We start from the raw sequence: 17500 nt of genomic DNA, 5'->3' as shown, positions 1-17500 counted from the left end.
CAGATCCTGGGTATTCATATAGAACCCAGGGCCAGATCTCTGTGTTTGCTTTCGGTTTTAGCGCCTGCTAAGATACCATTGATACCCAGTCAAGTAATGTCACCAGACCCTTTTTGGTCTGACCACACTAGGGCACTTAGATGGTGAAAGCGCACCCTCAACGCCCCCCCATCCGGCGACAAGTGCCCCCCCCACCCCCACCCCCCCCTACACAGGAAAAGCAGATCATCCTGAGTGACATTAACCAGTGTGGACAGATACACTTTCAGCCTTGGCAACGGCAAACCCGGGATCTGGCAACCCCGACATGCCTCATCCAAAATGCTAGTCTACTCTGTTTACCTAAAGGATGAGGCGGTCCTCACCTGCTGGCCTCGTGGGGTTGCCATGAATGCCCACGTAATCCCCCTCTAAGACCATTGCAAACTCAGCGGCCGCAGCGCCGCGCACTAAAGGCTCCGCGGCGCCTCGGCGCCTCGGCTCCTCTCGCCCAGTCGGAATCCCCTCGCTCGCTTGAGAAACAGTTTGTGTGGCGATTCTGTTTTTCCATGACAACCCTCCTTATCTCTATTCTACAAATGAAAGCCCCCCCCCCCCCCCCCCCTTTTCCCCACCACACCCTCTTTCAGTTCCATGGCCACTGTTTGACTGTTTCCCTCACTAGCTGTAGATTGCTGTTTACCCACAGTCTTGCTGTTTAATTGAATTCCTCAGCCGGTAACTGTTGGCATTCTGAGGAGGGGGTGGTGGGGGGGGGTGGGGGGGGGGGCAGAGAAAGAGACGAGGGCCCCCGTTTTGTGTGTGCGCGGGGCGACCCCGGTGCGTGAGCGGACAATGTGTGTCTTGAGGGGATTAGTAGAAAAATATAGATTGAGCATCGGGAAACTATTAAACGGAGTCGTTTCCCTCCACAATGCCCCCGATTCATTTGTGACGCGGTCCCCACGGCGCGAGGCGCCCGGCTCATTTTATGGATTCTTTAAAAGGGGAACGTTGGAATGAATGGTGAGAAAATGTAGTAGTGCTTCGCCCCACAGCCCCCCCCCCCTCCCCATGGTAATACAAGTTGAGTCACACATAAGACACTTAAGACACACACACACACACACACACACACACACACACACCAAAAGGAAAGGACCACCACAGGTTTCATGGTAGAGCCCGGGCCCCCAGTTCCTAGCATTTAAGCGGTGAGTACCACCATAATTTATAGCTCTCACTAAGAACAGGATTCCCTGTGTGTGTATGTGTGTGCGCGTGTGTGTGTGTGTGTGTGTGTGTGTGAGAGAAATGGGTGGGGGGTGTCGGTGTGGGGGTGTTAGGGAAGGTTAGCTGACCTCCGTGACTTGTCCGAAATCCCCACGGGCCTAATTCGGCGTTGGAATGGACCCCACAGCGCAATGGGAAGATAACTCCGACATAATGAGCACAATGGCCAATTGTGACATCCATTCTGTGGCAGGGCAGAAAGCAGCGGGCCCCGGGGGACAGTAGAGAGAGGGTTTTGTTGGTTGGAGAACGGAGAGAGGGGAAAGAGGCCTGTTGCTTCAACACGGCTCTGATAACATTTAACAGCGCTGACTTTAACAGTGGCAGCGGATGGACACCGGCACCCCCACCCATCCCCCCCACCCCCGGGCTGCGCTATAGTTTGATTTACAACTCCAGTGTATTTATCTGCTTTGTTGACTAGAGTGGCCGTGGAGTGGATAGCATTTCTGGGTCTGTGTGTGTAAGAGATGGCGGTTTACACACAGCAGGGTTGAAGGGGGAATGGAGCCATTGGAGATGACATTGTATCCTCAAAATGTGTACAGAATGTGTCGCATGTACGTAGCAGTCTCTCAAGGCAGACTACTGTATATCTCTTTGAATTCTCCAGAGACTGGTCTGTAATTCAGCCTGTTCAAATTCGAAGGGAAGCTGTCACCTTCCACCGGAAAAGCTGTAAATCCAGACAGTGCTCACAAATATGTATTCTAAAAGAGCTCAAAAATATTTTTTTAAACATGTTTTCACAAAACTTCTTTTTCTGCTCAGCAACTAGCTATAGGATTCAACTAATTTCTTTTCCAGTAGGTCTTTAAGCGACTGCACAGGGGATACGGAAGTGGGGAAATGACAGGATATCTGCCTTATTTACTACTCACTTTGGGAGAGGCGGCTCGGGGAGGAGGAAGCCGCTGTAAACTTCAGAAGCCACCGTGTTCGCCTTGAGAGACTCCGATAGACCTTTATTAATCCCTGGGGAAATGGAGCCGTCATAGCTGCAGAAACAGAGATAAGGGTAATGGGTACAGAACAAGTAAAGCCAACACAAATGATAACATCATATAAAGACATTATAAAGATGACCTGAACAGTTGCACCTGGACTGGTCAGGTGTGCATAGTTTACAGGCCACCAATAAGTGAATGTGTTTTTCTTTCGTCTTTCTTTTGTGCATATTTAGAAATGAAAAAAACATTTATTCTCTCCTAGTGTTAAGGCTTGCACCGGAAAACAACTTTATCCTAGACCCTCAGAATGTCAGGCATCACTAGATATGATATAAGAAAATAACAGTACCAGATGTTTATTTAGACTTGCACAGTCAACATGCATTATTAATTTATGCATTGAGAAGCAATCCAAAAAACAGTGATCAGATTAGCTGGTTCCATATAATGGAAGGCTTTCTTACAAATCTCGCATTCCCTGAATGTTATCCATTTTTGATTGAATATATATATATATATATCTTTTAGGGTAAATTCCATTGCATGTCATTTTCAACAGACTCTTCAAAGAACGGCCAGTAGCAGAACCTAAAGGACCGGTACGTTTACAACAGTTCAGCCTGACCACTGGTCAGTGACCAGCCTCCCATCGGTTGAAGGACAGGCCGTGTTGACGGTGGTTCCCAGTATGTGTCGTCTCTCTCTCCCACAACCTCTCCATCACAGAGTGGACAGAAGGTGACAAAACAAAGGCAGCCGTCCCAACAAGCCGTCAAACAAACGCTAACACACCACAACTGCCAAGAAACACACCCAGCCCCACAATTTATTTCCCTTTTTTTTACCCCCCTCTCCGACTTATTCAACATTTCCATCAAATAGCCACCCCCTCGCACGCCCCCTTTCCCCAAAAAAAACAAAATAAAAGACCCAGAAAAGGGAGTTTGAGTGTGTGATGGGGCGGGGAGATTAAAATAAAAATAGTCTTTTCTCTTTTCTTTATTTCTTGGGGGGTAAAAAGAGTAGAAATGGAAGCTTTGTGCGTCGTCTGCTGCCGTAGCACATTTGACAGGTCTTTACCAGCGGCCCGGCTGCCTTTGTGTCACCAACATAATGGGCTTTTTGAGGGAAAACACAAACTGAGCCACTGTGCCGTTGTGGCGCGAGCTATTAGTCAACGTGACGGCCTTTGGAGATGCTAATGGGGGTATAGTGTGTCCGCCGGTCCCTCCCTCCCTGCAGAAGGTGGCTATCTGGTGGCACAAAGAGGTTGACTTTTGCTCCATTCTTTTTACAGCATCTCTACAACGTCATTAGTGCTTCTTTTTTTTTTACCACGGGACCTTTTTTGTTTTTGTTACTTTCTCCTGCTGCTTTCCGTTAACCACTACTAGGCCTATTGAGGATTGTTTTCAACAGCCGAATCTATATAAGATCACTGCATCTCTATTAAATGACGTCGCCGTCAGGGCAGAAAACCTCATAACTCCACGTTTCAACGTCATCGTAAATCAATGCCCTAATTATACTTCATCATACAAGAATGTCACACACAAGTATAGTGGGAAAAAACTACAAACTCACCACGCCTTGCAATTATATATTTTAAATAATAACAAATTAATAATGTTGGACATGCAAAGTTTCCACCGGACAAAATATTTAATAATGAAAATGATACCTGAAATTAAAAAAATGTAATGTAAAATATATAGTAATAGTAATAAAAGAAAGAAATAATAAAACTGTATTGGGGGATAATGGCAGGCCTGAAAGCACCCACTTATCAGTGTGTGTGTGTGTGTGTGAGAGGCCTCAGGTGACAGCAGCAGGTCCTGCACCCCCCACCCCCGCTCCACAGCGCACCCCCCCCCCCCCCCCCCCCCCCCGGCATGCAGCATTGAGATGCGGTAACAACCAGGCCTCTTGTTGAAAGAAGAGAGGATGGCCAGGAGTAGAGGACCTCTAGACCCTGTCTTATATTAATCAGCCGGGCCGTCGGCAGCGCGCCTGCCAGCCTCTCTCTCTCTCCCCCCAGACGCCCCTGCACTGCCCCGGGGCACGGAGAGTCCTCAGACAGCCAGTTGGGGTGTATAGGAGTCCGTAGAGAGAGAGCACACACACACACACACACAAACCAATACCTGGAGTGGAGCAGCGCCCTTCATAGCAGTACACAGGTCATGGCACTCTGTAGCATCTAGCTGTAGGATACTCCTGGATAACACACACACACACACACACACACACACACACACATCCCAGGAGGACCGAGAGGTTTACAGCTCATGCACTCAACAAGGTTGTATTATTTTACTCATGGGTACTCCACGCAAACGTTCAAGGTTGGAGTAAAAGTGACGGTGTGTACTAAAAAGGAATTCCGTATTTTTTGTGCGATAAACTGACGTGTTCTTTGGACAAAAAAAAAAGGAGGCAAACTCTCAACAGTCAATCATATAATCTAGTCTAAAAAATATGAACCATTGCCAGCTGTTTGGGAAATGGGCAAAGTTTCGCTGACCGAGTACATTTGCACTTACCTCTGCATTTATCTACTACCCAATAGGAGTGTAGATATTGAACGTCGTTCAATGAATTGATCGATCAAGGACACGTCAACGCAACGCCGGAAAGAGCCAGGATGGAACCGGAAGCTTCCGGTAACCCATTCTGACCTGAGATCAGATTCATACGAGGTTTCCGCCGGACACACACTGGTCTGATGAACCCATTCTGACCTGAGATCAGATTCTTAAAAAAAAATCTTTTTTTTTTTTTTTTTCAAAAATAGCAGACCTACAAGCTCGTATCGCGCCACTCGGTGGCGCGATATGAGCTTGTAGATCTGCTATTTTTCAATAGGTAAAGCATAACATGATGCTGACACCAAAATGGGTGCCCGGTCAGAATGGGTTAACCACTCCCCTGGTCATTGCTGTAAATGTAAATGAGTGTTTCGTACTAACTAAAAATAATAATATAAACTTTTATATTTACTGTAACAGTTGTGGACCTTTATCAAGACTCCTTACAGACACAAAAAAAAAACCATCACCTACAGTACACAGGAATCAGGAGACATGATGGAAAAATGACTCATTTATTTTATTTTCACTTCTTTGTATTGGTTTAAAACACAATCGAATTCAATAAATAAAGCACATATGTTGGGGTACACCATGCAAACATATACATTCTACAACATAAGAGAAAAATGTTATTATACGGTTTGTTTTTAACCCAACCATGGCTGTTCTGTTACACTCACTGTCCATACAGCGACTATGTGATAACACCGCCATAATTTAATATTAACAAGTCCATAAAGTATTGTGTATGTATATATATATATATATATATATACCCATATACACATGAATGCACACCTCTGTCCCCGATCAGTCAAACAGTCATCAAGATTGTTTCTCAAGCGAGAGGTGAGAGAGTGAGAGGGTGAGAGAGTGAGAGGGTGAGAGGGCAGGACACGACGGGGATGGAAAGGAGAGCCACAACGGACAGAGAAAGGGAGAGGTGGAGGATGGTGGAGTAGCATGAAGAGGAGAGAGACAGGAGTAGGGTTGTCACAATTATCCCATTCTGACTTGAGATCAGATTCATACGAGGTTTCCGCCGGACACACACTGGTCCTGATGAACCCATTCTGACCTGAGATCAGATTCTAAAAATGTCAGTCTTCTATTTAAAAAAAATAGCAGACCTACAAGCTCGTATCGCGCCACTCGGTGGCGCGATATGAGCTTGTAGATCTGCTATTTTTAAATAGCTAAAGCATAACATGATGCTGACACCAAAATGGGTGCCCGTTCAGAATGGGTTATTACATAAGCGTTTAATTATTTTGTCATAATCGTTCATAACTGCTTCCATGTTGAAAGATGTTCATACATTACAAGGCAAAATTGACAATTAATAGTCAACTCAAATGTGTAATCGTGACAGTCCTATAGACAGAAGCAGAGCAGTGATCCGTAGACGAGTGACTGTTTTAGGATTTCTTCTGGAAGAAAACAATTATAATAATAATCCGACGTGACTTTACTTGTTTCCCCATTTCCGTGTGTCATTTAACAGCTTGATACTGAGTCTGTTTTAACTAAGCCACCCATGACGCTGTTGGAACCCCAGTGAGTTTGTGATTGGACCAGCTGACGTGATGGGACAGACTTCACGTCCAATAAGCTGAAGCCAAAGACAAGCTATAGTGTTGATATGAAAAGAAATGTTCATGGCACAGGACCTAGGATGACACACACACACACACACACACACACACACACACACACACACACACACACACACACACACACTCTCTCTCTCACACACACACACACACTCTCTCTCTCTCACACACACACACACGCAGGCACGCACGCACGCACAAGGACCGAATGAGAGGTTAGCAGAAGGGTCTACAGAGATCTCTGTCATATAAAACCCAATAAATCTATACTGCTACACTTAGTTTAGAGTTCATAGCAGCTCAGCCATTGTTGAGCCCCCTAGTCCCTTTACGACTTAAAGATTTATCCAGAACTAACTGGAACCAAACAATTTCCAGTTTAGAGATACAACCAACTTAGACGCCTAGGTAATGCGTGTTGGGACTTAAGTGTACGTCGAGGGTGACACAAAGTGAACGTCTCAGGTAATAATATAGCAAACCAGGGCCAACAGGTTAGGCAGAATTATGAAAAGGTCAAGGCCGCCTCACCAATCAACTGGACACACAAGCAAATGTACAGCCAATGCATCCTGAACGCTTACACGCACATGCAAACACATTAACACACACACACACACACACACACACACACACACACACACACACACACACACACACACACACACACACACACACACACACACACACACACACACACACACACACACACACACACACACACACACACACACACACACACACACACACACACACACACACCACAGGAGGGAAAAGAAGGTGTGAGAGAAGAACGCGTACGTACAGCATCCTCATTTATTGAAAACAAGGGAAACACAAGGGAGGCATTAGGGGGGGGGGGGTTACGATAGGGTCTCGTCCTCCTGGGCTTCCAGTATTTAGGCTCCAGTGTGCGATGGAGGAAATCCAGAGGGCTGATGCAGAGTGTTTACCTGCACCGACCGAAGCAAAGGGACTGACTGTGACTGCCTGGGAGAGCTGGGAGGGAAGGCATGGGGCCAAGTGCTCTCCTTTCTGTCTGTAGCACGCTGGGTAAGGAAGCAGACACACTCCACCTCCACTCACTGGCTTCACTGGGTAAGGAAGCAGACACACTCCACCTCCACTCACTGGCTTCACTGGGTAAGGAAGCAGACACACTCCACCTCCACTCACTGGCTTCACTCGTGTTGCACAGCCATGGAGCAAAGACACACTTCACCTCGAGTCACTAGTGGTAGCAAGAAAAAAAAGGGGGAAAAAAAAGAAAGAAAAGAAAAATAAAGTCTGCTCACTGTCCTTTTCTTCTGTGCATGAGCAGTGCGGTTAGCAGAGCCGTGGAGTTTAGAATCAGATGGGTGGTGGTGGTGGTGGAGGTGGTGGTGGAGGTGGAGGAGGAGGAGGAGGTGGGTGGAGATTTTAGGTGAGGCAGTAATTTACAAAGGGTCTAAATTTGTTGTCTTTGTTCAGTGCATTGCGTTGCAGCGATCCGCAGGCTAGCTCTCAATGGGTCTGCAAAACCAGAGGGGGGGGAAGAGAGAGAGAGAGAGAGAGAGAGAGAGAGAGAGAGAGAGAGAGAGAGAGAGAGAGAGAGAGAGAGAGACACAGAGAGAGAGAGAGAGAGAGAGAGAGACCACATCACATAAGGACATGCCCAGACAACATATTAACCCCCTATTTTGGGCACACCATGTGCAGTAGGTGAAAATGTTTGAAAATAGCAGATGTACATAGCCTGAGATTATGTTCCGATACTTTCACTGTACGACACAGACATGCCCAGAAAAACAGGTGCAAGTCCATGGACATTAAAATGATTGATTCTAGATACAAAAGGGTATGTACAGGTTTTACAAAGTCATATTCCAGCACATTACAGGTGAATTGAGTATTGAGTATTTTGACTTGGCGGTACCGCGGTAGCCACTCACGTGATACACATAGAGAGATGAGCAACGGTTAACCACAGTAATACATTAAAACATTGTAAAAACTGTAATAGATATTCATTTCCAGCAGCATGTCTAAACTCTGGATATAATCCACTTCTTTCCCACATAATATAAAAGGGTGGTCTGCTCTCTCTCTCTCTCTCTCTCTCTCTCTCTCTCTGTGAAGACGCTTGGCTTTGATTCCCGATACGTTATATCAGGTTCTACTATTGAAGAGTGCTTTGAGATCACATCGGATTTAAACCTGGGAGTAGCATTGTTTGCATCCCTAATCCCAATCTAATTAGACAATAATAAACACACAACAGCGTACACTCTACAGGTTAGGTACAATGGACAAATTGGACATTGTGAAGACTGTAGTGCAGCGTGCGATGGCTTTGTACTGTAGCAATCCTGCTCAGGCCTATTGTTTAACTAGAGCTATGTAAGAAGGAAACACATACCTGGATCTCCTATTTCTCCTTGTGAAGAGCTTCTATGAATGCTTCCAGTTTCTCCTGGATTTCACGCACTTTCTCTGCAGAGACACACAAAGAAAAGTAGGCTAGTCAGGCCTCTGGTCCATAGTGTGGTAATGCTCACACCACAACAAACACACAGGTGCTTTCCAAGGTGTTCACTTAAGGAGTCATTAAATTGAGGATACACTATTGTGTGTTATGGGTAGTAGGCCATATCTGCCGATGCACACGCATGCGCCTAAATCATTCATCCAGGTATTCTCTGGGTCAAATCTGAGAAGAAGGGAAGGGGGGGGTGCAGGATAAAACAAACTCTGGCAGCATCTGATCCTGAACAGCGTGGTTCAGTCTTAACCAGTAAAGAGCATCATTATGTGCTTTCCACTCCATTCTCTACAGGGGGAAACCAGATGGTCTTTTGGACCACCATGGCACCAAGGTGCTTGGAAGGCACAACTTTAAACACATCCGTTAACTAGAGGCCGACCAATGCCAGAGTTTGGGGGGGGGGGCGCGACAATCTGGAGAGTCCTAGACCCCCGATGATAATAATAATAATAATATATATTTTTTAATTTGTATAGCTCATTTCATGACATGAGATGCAGCTCAAAGTGCTTTACAGAGCAGTGGAGAAAGAAAGAAAAGAAAAGCAAGGCATAAAACATTAAAAATAATAGCAGTAATGCAATACAGTGAGGACAAATAAATAAAGATCAATTAAAAGCAAGAGTGTAGAAGTGGGTCTTGAGCTGTGCTTTAAAAATGTCCACAGAGGCTGCCTGACGAAGGTACAGTGGGAGTTTGTTCCACGCCGTCGGCCTGTAGAAACAAAAAGCTGCTTCACCATATTTTTTAGTGATGGATGATGGATATTATATGACCCATATTTAGTCTAATATGTTGTCTAAAAGATTGCCCTTTGTTTTTATTTTCCCAAACAATCGAAACATTCAAGAAAAACGAAACAAAAACGAAGACAAACCAGTACAAGAAACAACAACAACAAAGACAAAAAAATGGAGGGTCTGCTTTCAACCATCTCCTTGTGATGGCTTTCTTAGCTGCTATTAGCAATATATAACAGGTATAAGTCCTCCATGAGAGTGATTGACACTCAAACACCCACACTGTCTCCAGCAATATTGCTGCTCTCATTTGTTTGCTTTTGATTTTTGGTGTAATAAAAAAATCACACCAGTGTGAACCAAGTGGTGCAACTCCCGTCTATTGGTTCTCTGTATCGTTCCAATTTCTTCTCTGTATCGTTTGCGTCCAGCAGGTGGCAGCCATGTCACATACTTCTCTCGTTCTAATTTCACGCATGCGCACACCACTCCGTGCTCATGATACATGATACATGATACATGCGGACATTGCTGGATGTAGAAGTGGTTGCACCACTTAAAAAACGTATCAAATTCTTCAAACCAAATTCCCTCCAACTCTTAGAGCTTGTTGAAGAATGTTGTGTTTTACATAATTATGGAATGCCAATCACTCTCAGACAATTCAATGTTAAGTTCAGATTCCCGCTTCAATTTGACACAGTGTATTCCTTCCATGTTGCTGTTGCATACATGCAAGCAGAAGCCTCCACGTGGCGCATCCCGGGCAATGCTAAAGACAGAAACTGTACCACAGTGACTGACTTGAAGTAGCCAATTCTGCAACCACTGACCGTCAACGACAGTCACGTTCTTTCCTAGCCACTATGCCAGCGCTACTAGTAGTGACCTCAATCAATGTCGAGGGATATACTAGAACGAAGGGTGATGTGCTAGCGGCCAGTTGCAATGGAAGCGACATCGTCTGTATGCAGGAGACTCACCTGGGTCAGACGAGCAACCGGCCAACACTACCAGGGATGAAACTGGTAGCTGAGATCCGCCATCCCAAGTACGGATCAGCCATTTTTGTGAAGCCCCTGCTGGACGTCAGGGACTTCCACACTAACAGTACAGACACTAACATAGAGACTGTTACTATATGCCTGCCAGAGATCTCCATTACCTCACTGTATAAACCACCTGCCAGCCCCTTTGAATGGACTGAACTACCACCTAAATGCAAGAAAAAGCATGCTGTAGTGATTGGAGACTTTAATTCCCACCACACAATGTGGGGATACGACACAACCAACAGCGACGGCGAACTGGTTGAAAGCTGGATGGAAAACACAGGCATGCAGCTGGAGCTTGTTCACAACTCTAAACTCCCCAAGTCCTTCAACAGCTGCCGCTGGAGAAGAGGCTACAACCCTGACCTGTGTTTCGCCAGCCAGAGGCTAGCACATCTGTCTGAGAAAACGGTGCTGAGACCTCTCCCCAAGTCACAGCATCGACCAATCTCAGTCACGATCAAACCTGCCATAACTAAGACCCAAGTACCCTTTCGACGCCGCTTCAACCTCATGAAGGCCAAGTGGGATGAGTACAGCGAAGGAATGGAAAAGACTCTAACAGACACTGAACCCACACCTGACAACTACATCATGTTTGTCCAGGCTGTGAAGAAGACTGCCTGCGCACACATCCCGCGCGGATGCCGAAAAGAATACATCGCAGGCCTCACAGAGGAGTCATCACAATTGCTGGAGAGCTATGAAACAGAGTTCCAAAAGGATCCGTTCTCAGACGCGACCAGTGATCTCAGTGATGCACTCATGGACTCCCTAGGGAAGGAGAGGCGGAAAGCCTGGAAGGATCTTGTGGAGAACATCAACATGACTCAGAACAGCAAAAAAGCGTGGTCCACCATCCGGAAAATAAACGGTGATAAGATCACACCACCCGCTATATCCGACGTAACACCAAACCAGGTTGGGAGCCAACTGGTGGCCAACGGGAGACGAGCAGAAAAGCGCAGGGCCAAAGGACAACACCATCTCACTATCATCCCGGGCAATCAGCAGAACATGTCCATCCTAACCAAGCCCTTCATCCTTGAGGAGCTTGAAACAGGACTAAACACCATGAAGCCGGGCAAAGCCGCAGGTCCTGATGACATACTGTCCGAGATGATAACCCACCTAGGCCCAGTCGCCAAACAATGGCTCTTGGACATGTTCAACATCTGCCTACAAACCCAGCACATACCAACGATCTGGAGGAAAGCCATAATCATCGCTCTCCTAAAACCCGGGAAAGACCCCAACCTCCCCAAAAGCTACCGGCCCATCTCCCTGCTATGCACCACCTACAAGCTTTTCGAGAGACTACTCCTCAGTCGACTATCCCCCCAGATAGACGCTGAGCTAATCCGAGATCAAGCCGGATTTAGACCGGGAAAATCCTGCACAGGCCAACTGCTAAACCTCACCCAGCACATCGAGGACGGCTACCAGAAGAAGCTGATAACAGGCGTTGCCTTTGTCGATCTTTCGGCAGCTTATGACACCGTCCAACACAGGCTGCTGATTAAAAAACTTTTCGACATCACAGCGGATGCCAAACTGTGCAACACAGTCAGATGTCTCCTGAGCAACCGGATGTTCTATGTCATGCTCAACAATAAAGAAAGCAGATGGTTCCACCAGAACAACGGGCTGCCACAGGGCAGTGTCCTGGCACCTCTCCTCTTTAACATCTACACCAACGACCAGCCCCTACCAGAAGGATGCAGCAGGTTCATCTACGCAGACGACCTAGCGATGACAACGCAGCAGCATACCTTCCCAGAAGTGGAGTCAACCCTGGAACAAGGACTGACAGATATGTCCACATACTATCTGGAAAACCACCTGCGTCCAAACCCCGGGAAGACACAAATCTGCAGCTTCCACCTTAAAAACAAGGAGGCCAAACGGGAGCTCAACGTAACCTGGGACGGAATAAGGCTTGAGAACCACCAGCACCCAGTCTACCTGGGAGTGACTTTAGACCGTACCCTCAGCTACAAAGAGCACATCCAGAAGACGAGAGCCAAAGTGTCCACCAGGAACAACCTCCTGCGCCAATTAACCAACTCAAAGTGGGGAGCTCACCCAACCACGCTGCGCACAACGGCACTAGCCCTGTGTTTTTCCACCGCTGAATATGCCTGCCCTGCATGGTATAAATCAAGTCACGCACACAAACTAGACCCCATCCTCAACGAGACCTGCAGGATAATGACTGGGTGCATCAAAACAACCCCCACACCCTGCCTCTACGCCCTCTCTGGAATTGCCCCCCCTGACATCCGCAGAGCAGTCACCGCCAAAGCCGAGCGCACAAAGCAGGCCCATGACAACCGGCACTCACTGCACGAACACTCTGCCCCCCAAAAACGGCTCAGGTCCAGAAGCAGCTTCCTGGATACCACTGCAGAACTGGAGACCACACCATCTGTCGCCAGGACCACGGAGTGGCACAACCAGTGGAACAGCATGGGTAGCCGGACAGCCCAGTGGACAGAGAGAGGCATCACCCCAGAGGAATGTCTCGCGACTGGCCATGACCAACCTTGGGCCGTCTGGAAGACCCTGAACCGTCTGCGGGTCGGCGAAGGACGCTGCAAGGCATCCATGAAAAAATGGAATATATATTTTTCTGATGCATGCGTGTGTGGCGAACCACAAACAATGGACCACATCATGATGTGTATCTCTGCTCCACAATGTACTGGAGATGACCTGGCCGGGCCAAATGCCGCTGCACTCGCCTGCGCCAACCACTGGAAAGACGTGATATAGAAGATGGCCAGACACGAAGAAGAAAGCTGTTGCATACCTCGATACAATCTGGAGACAACCCGTGAAGGTGTTCGTTTGTATGCACCCGTCAATACACCAATTACTTCTTTACCTTTACCACTGAAATTTATTTTTTTATTTCATTATCATAGAAAACTGTAAATATCTGGGGGAAAAAAATCACTGTTTTCCAAATCAAATTCCCTCTTAAGTTGTTCAAATGATTTGAAGTGTTGAAGCTAGCACTGTGCATCAGGTAGCCGTTCTCCGTTCCATCACCATAACACCAGATGGTCCACTAACTATGACGGCGACTAGCGTACCCCAGGGCAGGAAAACGGACCACTTCACACATCAGACGGAGAAGGCAGGGCCTTGTGTGTGTACACTTTCCAGTTAAATCACACACCACATCAAAGCTCCCACCCCACACTTCATGGCCATGACACGGTTTGTCCCCTCTGGGGGGCACATGGCTAATGGACTGAGGGAGATACCATAACAACAACATTCCACATGAAAGGGGTGTGGAGGAAGAGAAAATATACTGGAAAACTTCCAGCAACTTCTTTTCTTCACTGGGGTTCCTATTGTGGAGGGAGAAGAGCGTTTTGGAAAACAAGTGGTCCTTCCACCCACTGTGTAGCGTCACGCGAGGCCTCATCTGAGGCGGGTCTTAATCGCTAATTAAACAGTGTCTGGGGGGAGGGGGGGGGGGGGGAGGCAGTGGTTTTTCGGTGCCAGGCAGCTGTAGCGCCGAACTTCTCTCTCTCTCTCTCTGGCTCCACATCTCTCTCTCTCTCGCTCTACCCCTGGGTAATCTGTCTGGATCTTCACCAAGCTCAAACTCAAACACCGGCTTCAAAGAAACGCAAACCCCAGCAATGCTCCGTCCTGGTCGGTCCGTCACACCAGATGTGATGAAGATCTATTGACAACATCCATTGTCATCGTTGTGGACAGCAACGAGGCTCAACGAAAACAGTGGGAGAGGGGGGGGGGGTGTGTGGGGGGGGGGGGTATTTAAAAGACACCTTGGCTGTCAATTGTTGAATGGTTAGACCTCAGGAGGAACGGGGGTCTTAAGTGTCCATTTCAGGTCGGCACAAAGGTGAGACGTGTGCGTGCTTTGGAGTGAAACTGAACCTGGACGAGAAGGGGTCTCGTCCCTTTTGATGGGAACCCGGGCAAGGAGGTGTCCCCTTTCTGGACAAATAAAAGGCGCACGGCAGCCCTTCAGGGCGGACACACACACACACACACACACACACACACACACACACACACACACACTAGCAGAGCTGAGCATAACCGTCATATGAGAAGAATTGGGAAACACACAAACTCCGAGTCCTAGGCCTGTAAAACAGCATAAGCCACAACAAAGTAATACAAATTTAAAAAATATATATATGTATATATATATTATATATTTTGACAGTCGGGTGGAAACCTGTACGTCCAAAACCGGATGTTCTGATGTTCAAATTGATCTAACGGAGTTATGAGATTTATTCAGAAGCTCTCATACTATATTCATTGGTTAACCACTCTCAATCTGACGCCACTGTTTTCACTATTATAGGCCAACATTAAATAATACTATTAATAATAGATCTACAAGCACAAGGTACTTCGCACCGTGAAACATGGTGAACTTATATATTTTTTTGAAAATGTTCTAAAAGTATAATAGGGCTACACTACCGGTTAACCCATTCTGACCGGGTATCACGTTATGCTTTAGCTATTTAAAAATAGCAGATCTACAAGCTCATATCGCGCCACCGAGTGGCGCGATACGAGCTTGTAGGTCTGCTATTTTTGAAAAATCGAAGAGCGACTGACATTTTTAGAATCTGATCTACCCCCAGAATGGGTTAAATATTTGTATCACCAACAGAGACTTAAAGGGTGACCAATAGCATTTATCTATCAGAAGAAAAAAGAAAAAGTCTGATAAATAAGGTTTCTACCCAACAGTGACAATAATAAAAACATACTGCCCCCACCTCCCCTCACCACACACACACACACACACACACGCGCACGAATGGCAGGTGGCAGGAGAAGAAATTCCCCTTGCTTTGATACTGTGTTAACACGTCGGGGCACAATGGCAGTGGGCTGGGGGGAGATTACAACACCTAATGGAGGTATTAAGGATCAGTGGGGCTGCCTGGGAGAACACAGCCCACTGACACAGCAGCACCGGGGCAGGTGTGGGCCTGAAACCCAACCCTGCCGGGGCACTCCGTTCCCACACACACACACACACACACACACACACACACACACACACGCCTGTGCACACTCATGGAAAGACACAATCACTGCACATGCACTCGCCTGGCCAGAATGTTTCCCACACAGTCACGCGCGCACACACACACACACACACACACACACACACACACACAGTCAAAGTTCACCCGTGTGGGCGACGCCACCCCTGACCACAGGACAACATGACTCAATCGGAGCAGGATTACTGCCAGCATCTGTCTGACCTGGAGAAAGAGAGAGGGAGGGAGGGGAGGGGAGGGGAGGGGCTGCCTGTCACATTGGTAAAGCAGGGGGAAAACCCCTGGCTCACTCTTCAAAGCCTCAACCAGGGTTTAGATGTGGTCCTGGGATAAGGCGGGATAACCGTACGGAGGCTTAATATACAGGAGGTCACCCAGCGAGGCTCTCACAGGCCTGTCGGGAAGACGCCGTCAGAGGAGATCAAGCTCACCATGTTGTGATCTGGGACCATTGTTTTGGGCGGTTTGTTTATCCAGGGAACGACTCTTTTACAGCAAGACTATACTTCCTGCAAACATATTCTTTTGGCATCGTCCTTGTGCAACACACTGGCTCTGACTGGCTGCTCCCCAAGCAGTGTTGGAATTCTGTTCAAGATATTTATTCAAAAATATATATATACGTTGTTATATACTGTACATATGCAATTAACAAACCAAAAATGGGTTCTCGTCTTCAAAGGTAAAAACCCCAAAATGGGGTTAAAAACAAAGTTCCCCCCACGGGTCTGTACTTACACACCCCCCCCCCCCCTCCCCCCCCCCCCATCTCTTTTCCCTCCACACCAAATCTATTTAGTGAAAATAGCCGATCTACAAGCTCCTGACGAGTTGTGTGTGAGCTTGCAGATTAGATTTAAGCTTTTGCTGAACATTCAACAGCCTATTATGACATGGCCAGGACGGGGACACGAGGGATCATGTGGTCAAACGCAGAGGACAGATTACGGGTATGTTGGAATGTACTTTAGGTAACAAAAGGTTTCCCCCTTTCGCCCCAACGGTTGCCCCGATGTTGTTGCCACTGCTCCACAACATGCCAAGAGCAAATGAACTGTACGAGTCTGATCCTTGGCAATGAATTATGAGGATTCGAGTTACGTCGGGAGATGCTGGATGTGAGCCTGGCGTGGATCAGAAAGGCAACAACCGTCAGCTATTCAACTCCTTAATCTAGAGGGATTTCTAACGACATCAGAATGAGCCTTCGGCAGCTTTCAGGAGATCAGTAAACCATGGGGGGGGGTGGGGGGGGGTGTCTTTGAAAAATAATTAATTAATCAAATAAAAAAACGGCCACGTAAAAAAAAAAAGAAAACCTATCAACATGCAAAGACATGCAGACACTGTGAGGAACATATTTATTTCGGTCAGCACCATCTGTTTGTCCCACAGAAAGGCAACAGGAAGAAAAGGACACAACAAGGCTCCTCTTTTCAGGGCCTCTCGGAAACGCAACACACACACACACACACACACACACACACACACACACACACACACACACACACACACACACACACACACACACACACACACACACACACACACACACACACACACACACACACACACACACACACACACACACACACACAAAGAAGTGGACAGAGTGGCCGGTGTCTGTTCCTTGCACAGCCGCTGGAGAAAGGAAGAACCTCCATTTAGGGTCCCTGT

At 47.1% G+C, this 17500-nt stretch overlaps 1 protein-coding gene and 1 long non-coding RNA gene across 5 annotated transcripts in view; both read right to left on the bottom strand.

Moving 5' to 3' along the window:
• Positions 1-5309: 5309 nt before the first annotated feature.
• Positions 5310-7709, bottom strand: LOC310860160. Its single transcript, XR_014569350.1, has 2 exons — positions 7593-7709; positions 5310-7502 (listed from the first exon to the last, which is right to left on the bottom strand). It is a non-coding gene; the product is annotated as an uncharacterized lncRNA (long non-coding RNA).
• Positions 7710-7802: 93 nt separating this feature from the next.
• Positions 7803-17500, bottom strand: part of opa1 (OPA1 mitochondrial dynamin like GTPase) — an 87571-nt gene continuing 77873 nt past the window's right edge. For all 4 annotated transcript variants that reach the window (XM_083766941.1, XM_083766943.1, XM_083766942.1 and 1 more), the window contains 2 exons: positions 8825-8898; positions 7803-7938 (listed from right to left, as the gene is read on the bottom strand). In XM_083766941.1, the coding sequence (XP_083623067.1) occupies positions 8834-8898 (65 nt within the window). In that variant the 3' untranslated portion in view covers positions 7803-7938; positions 8825-8833. The remainder of the gene's footprint in view (positions 7939-8824; positions 8899-17500) is intronic.

Source organism: Protomyctophum parallelum (genome assembly GCF_964188405.1).
Source record: "Protomyctophum parallelum genome assembly, chromosome: 6".
Taxonomy (NCBI): domain Eukaryota; kingdom Metazoa; phylum Chordata; class Actinopteri; order Myctophiformes; family Myctophidae; genus Protomyctophum; species Protomyctophum parallelum.
Note: the sequence above shows the minus strand (reverse complement) of the source record. Positions and strands in the feature narration are given on the sequence as shown.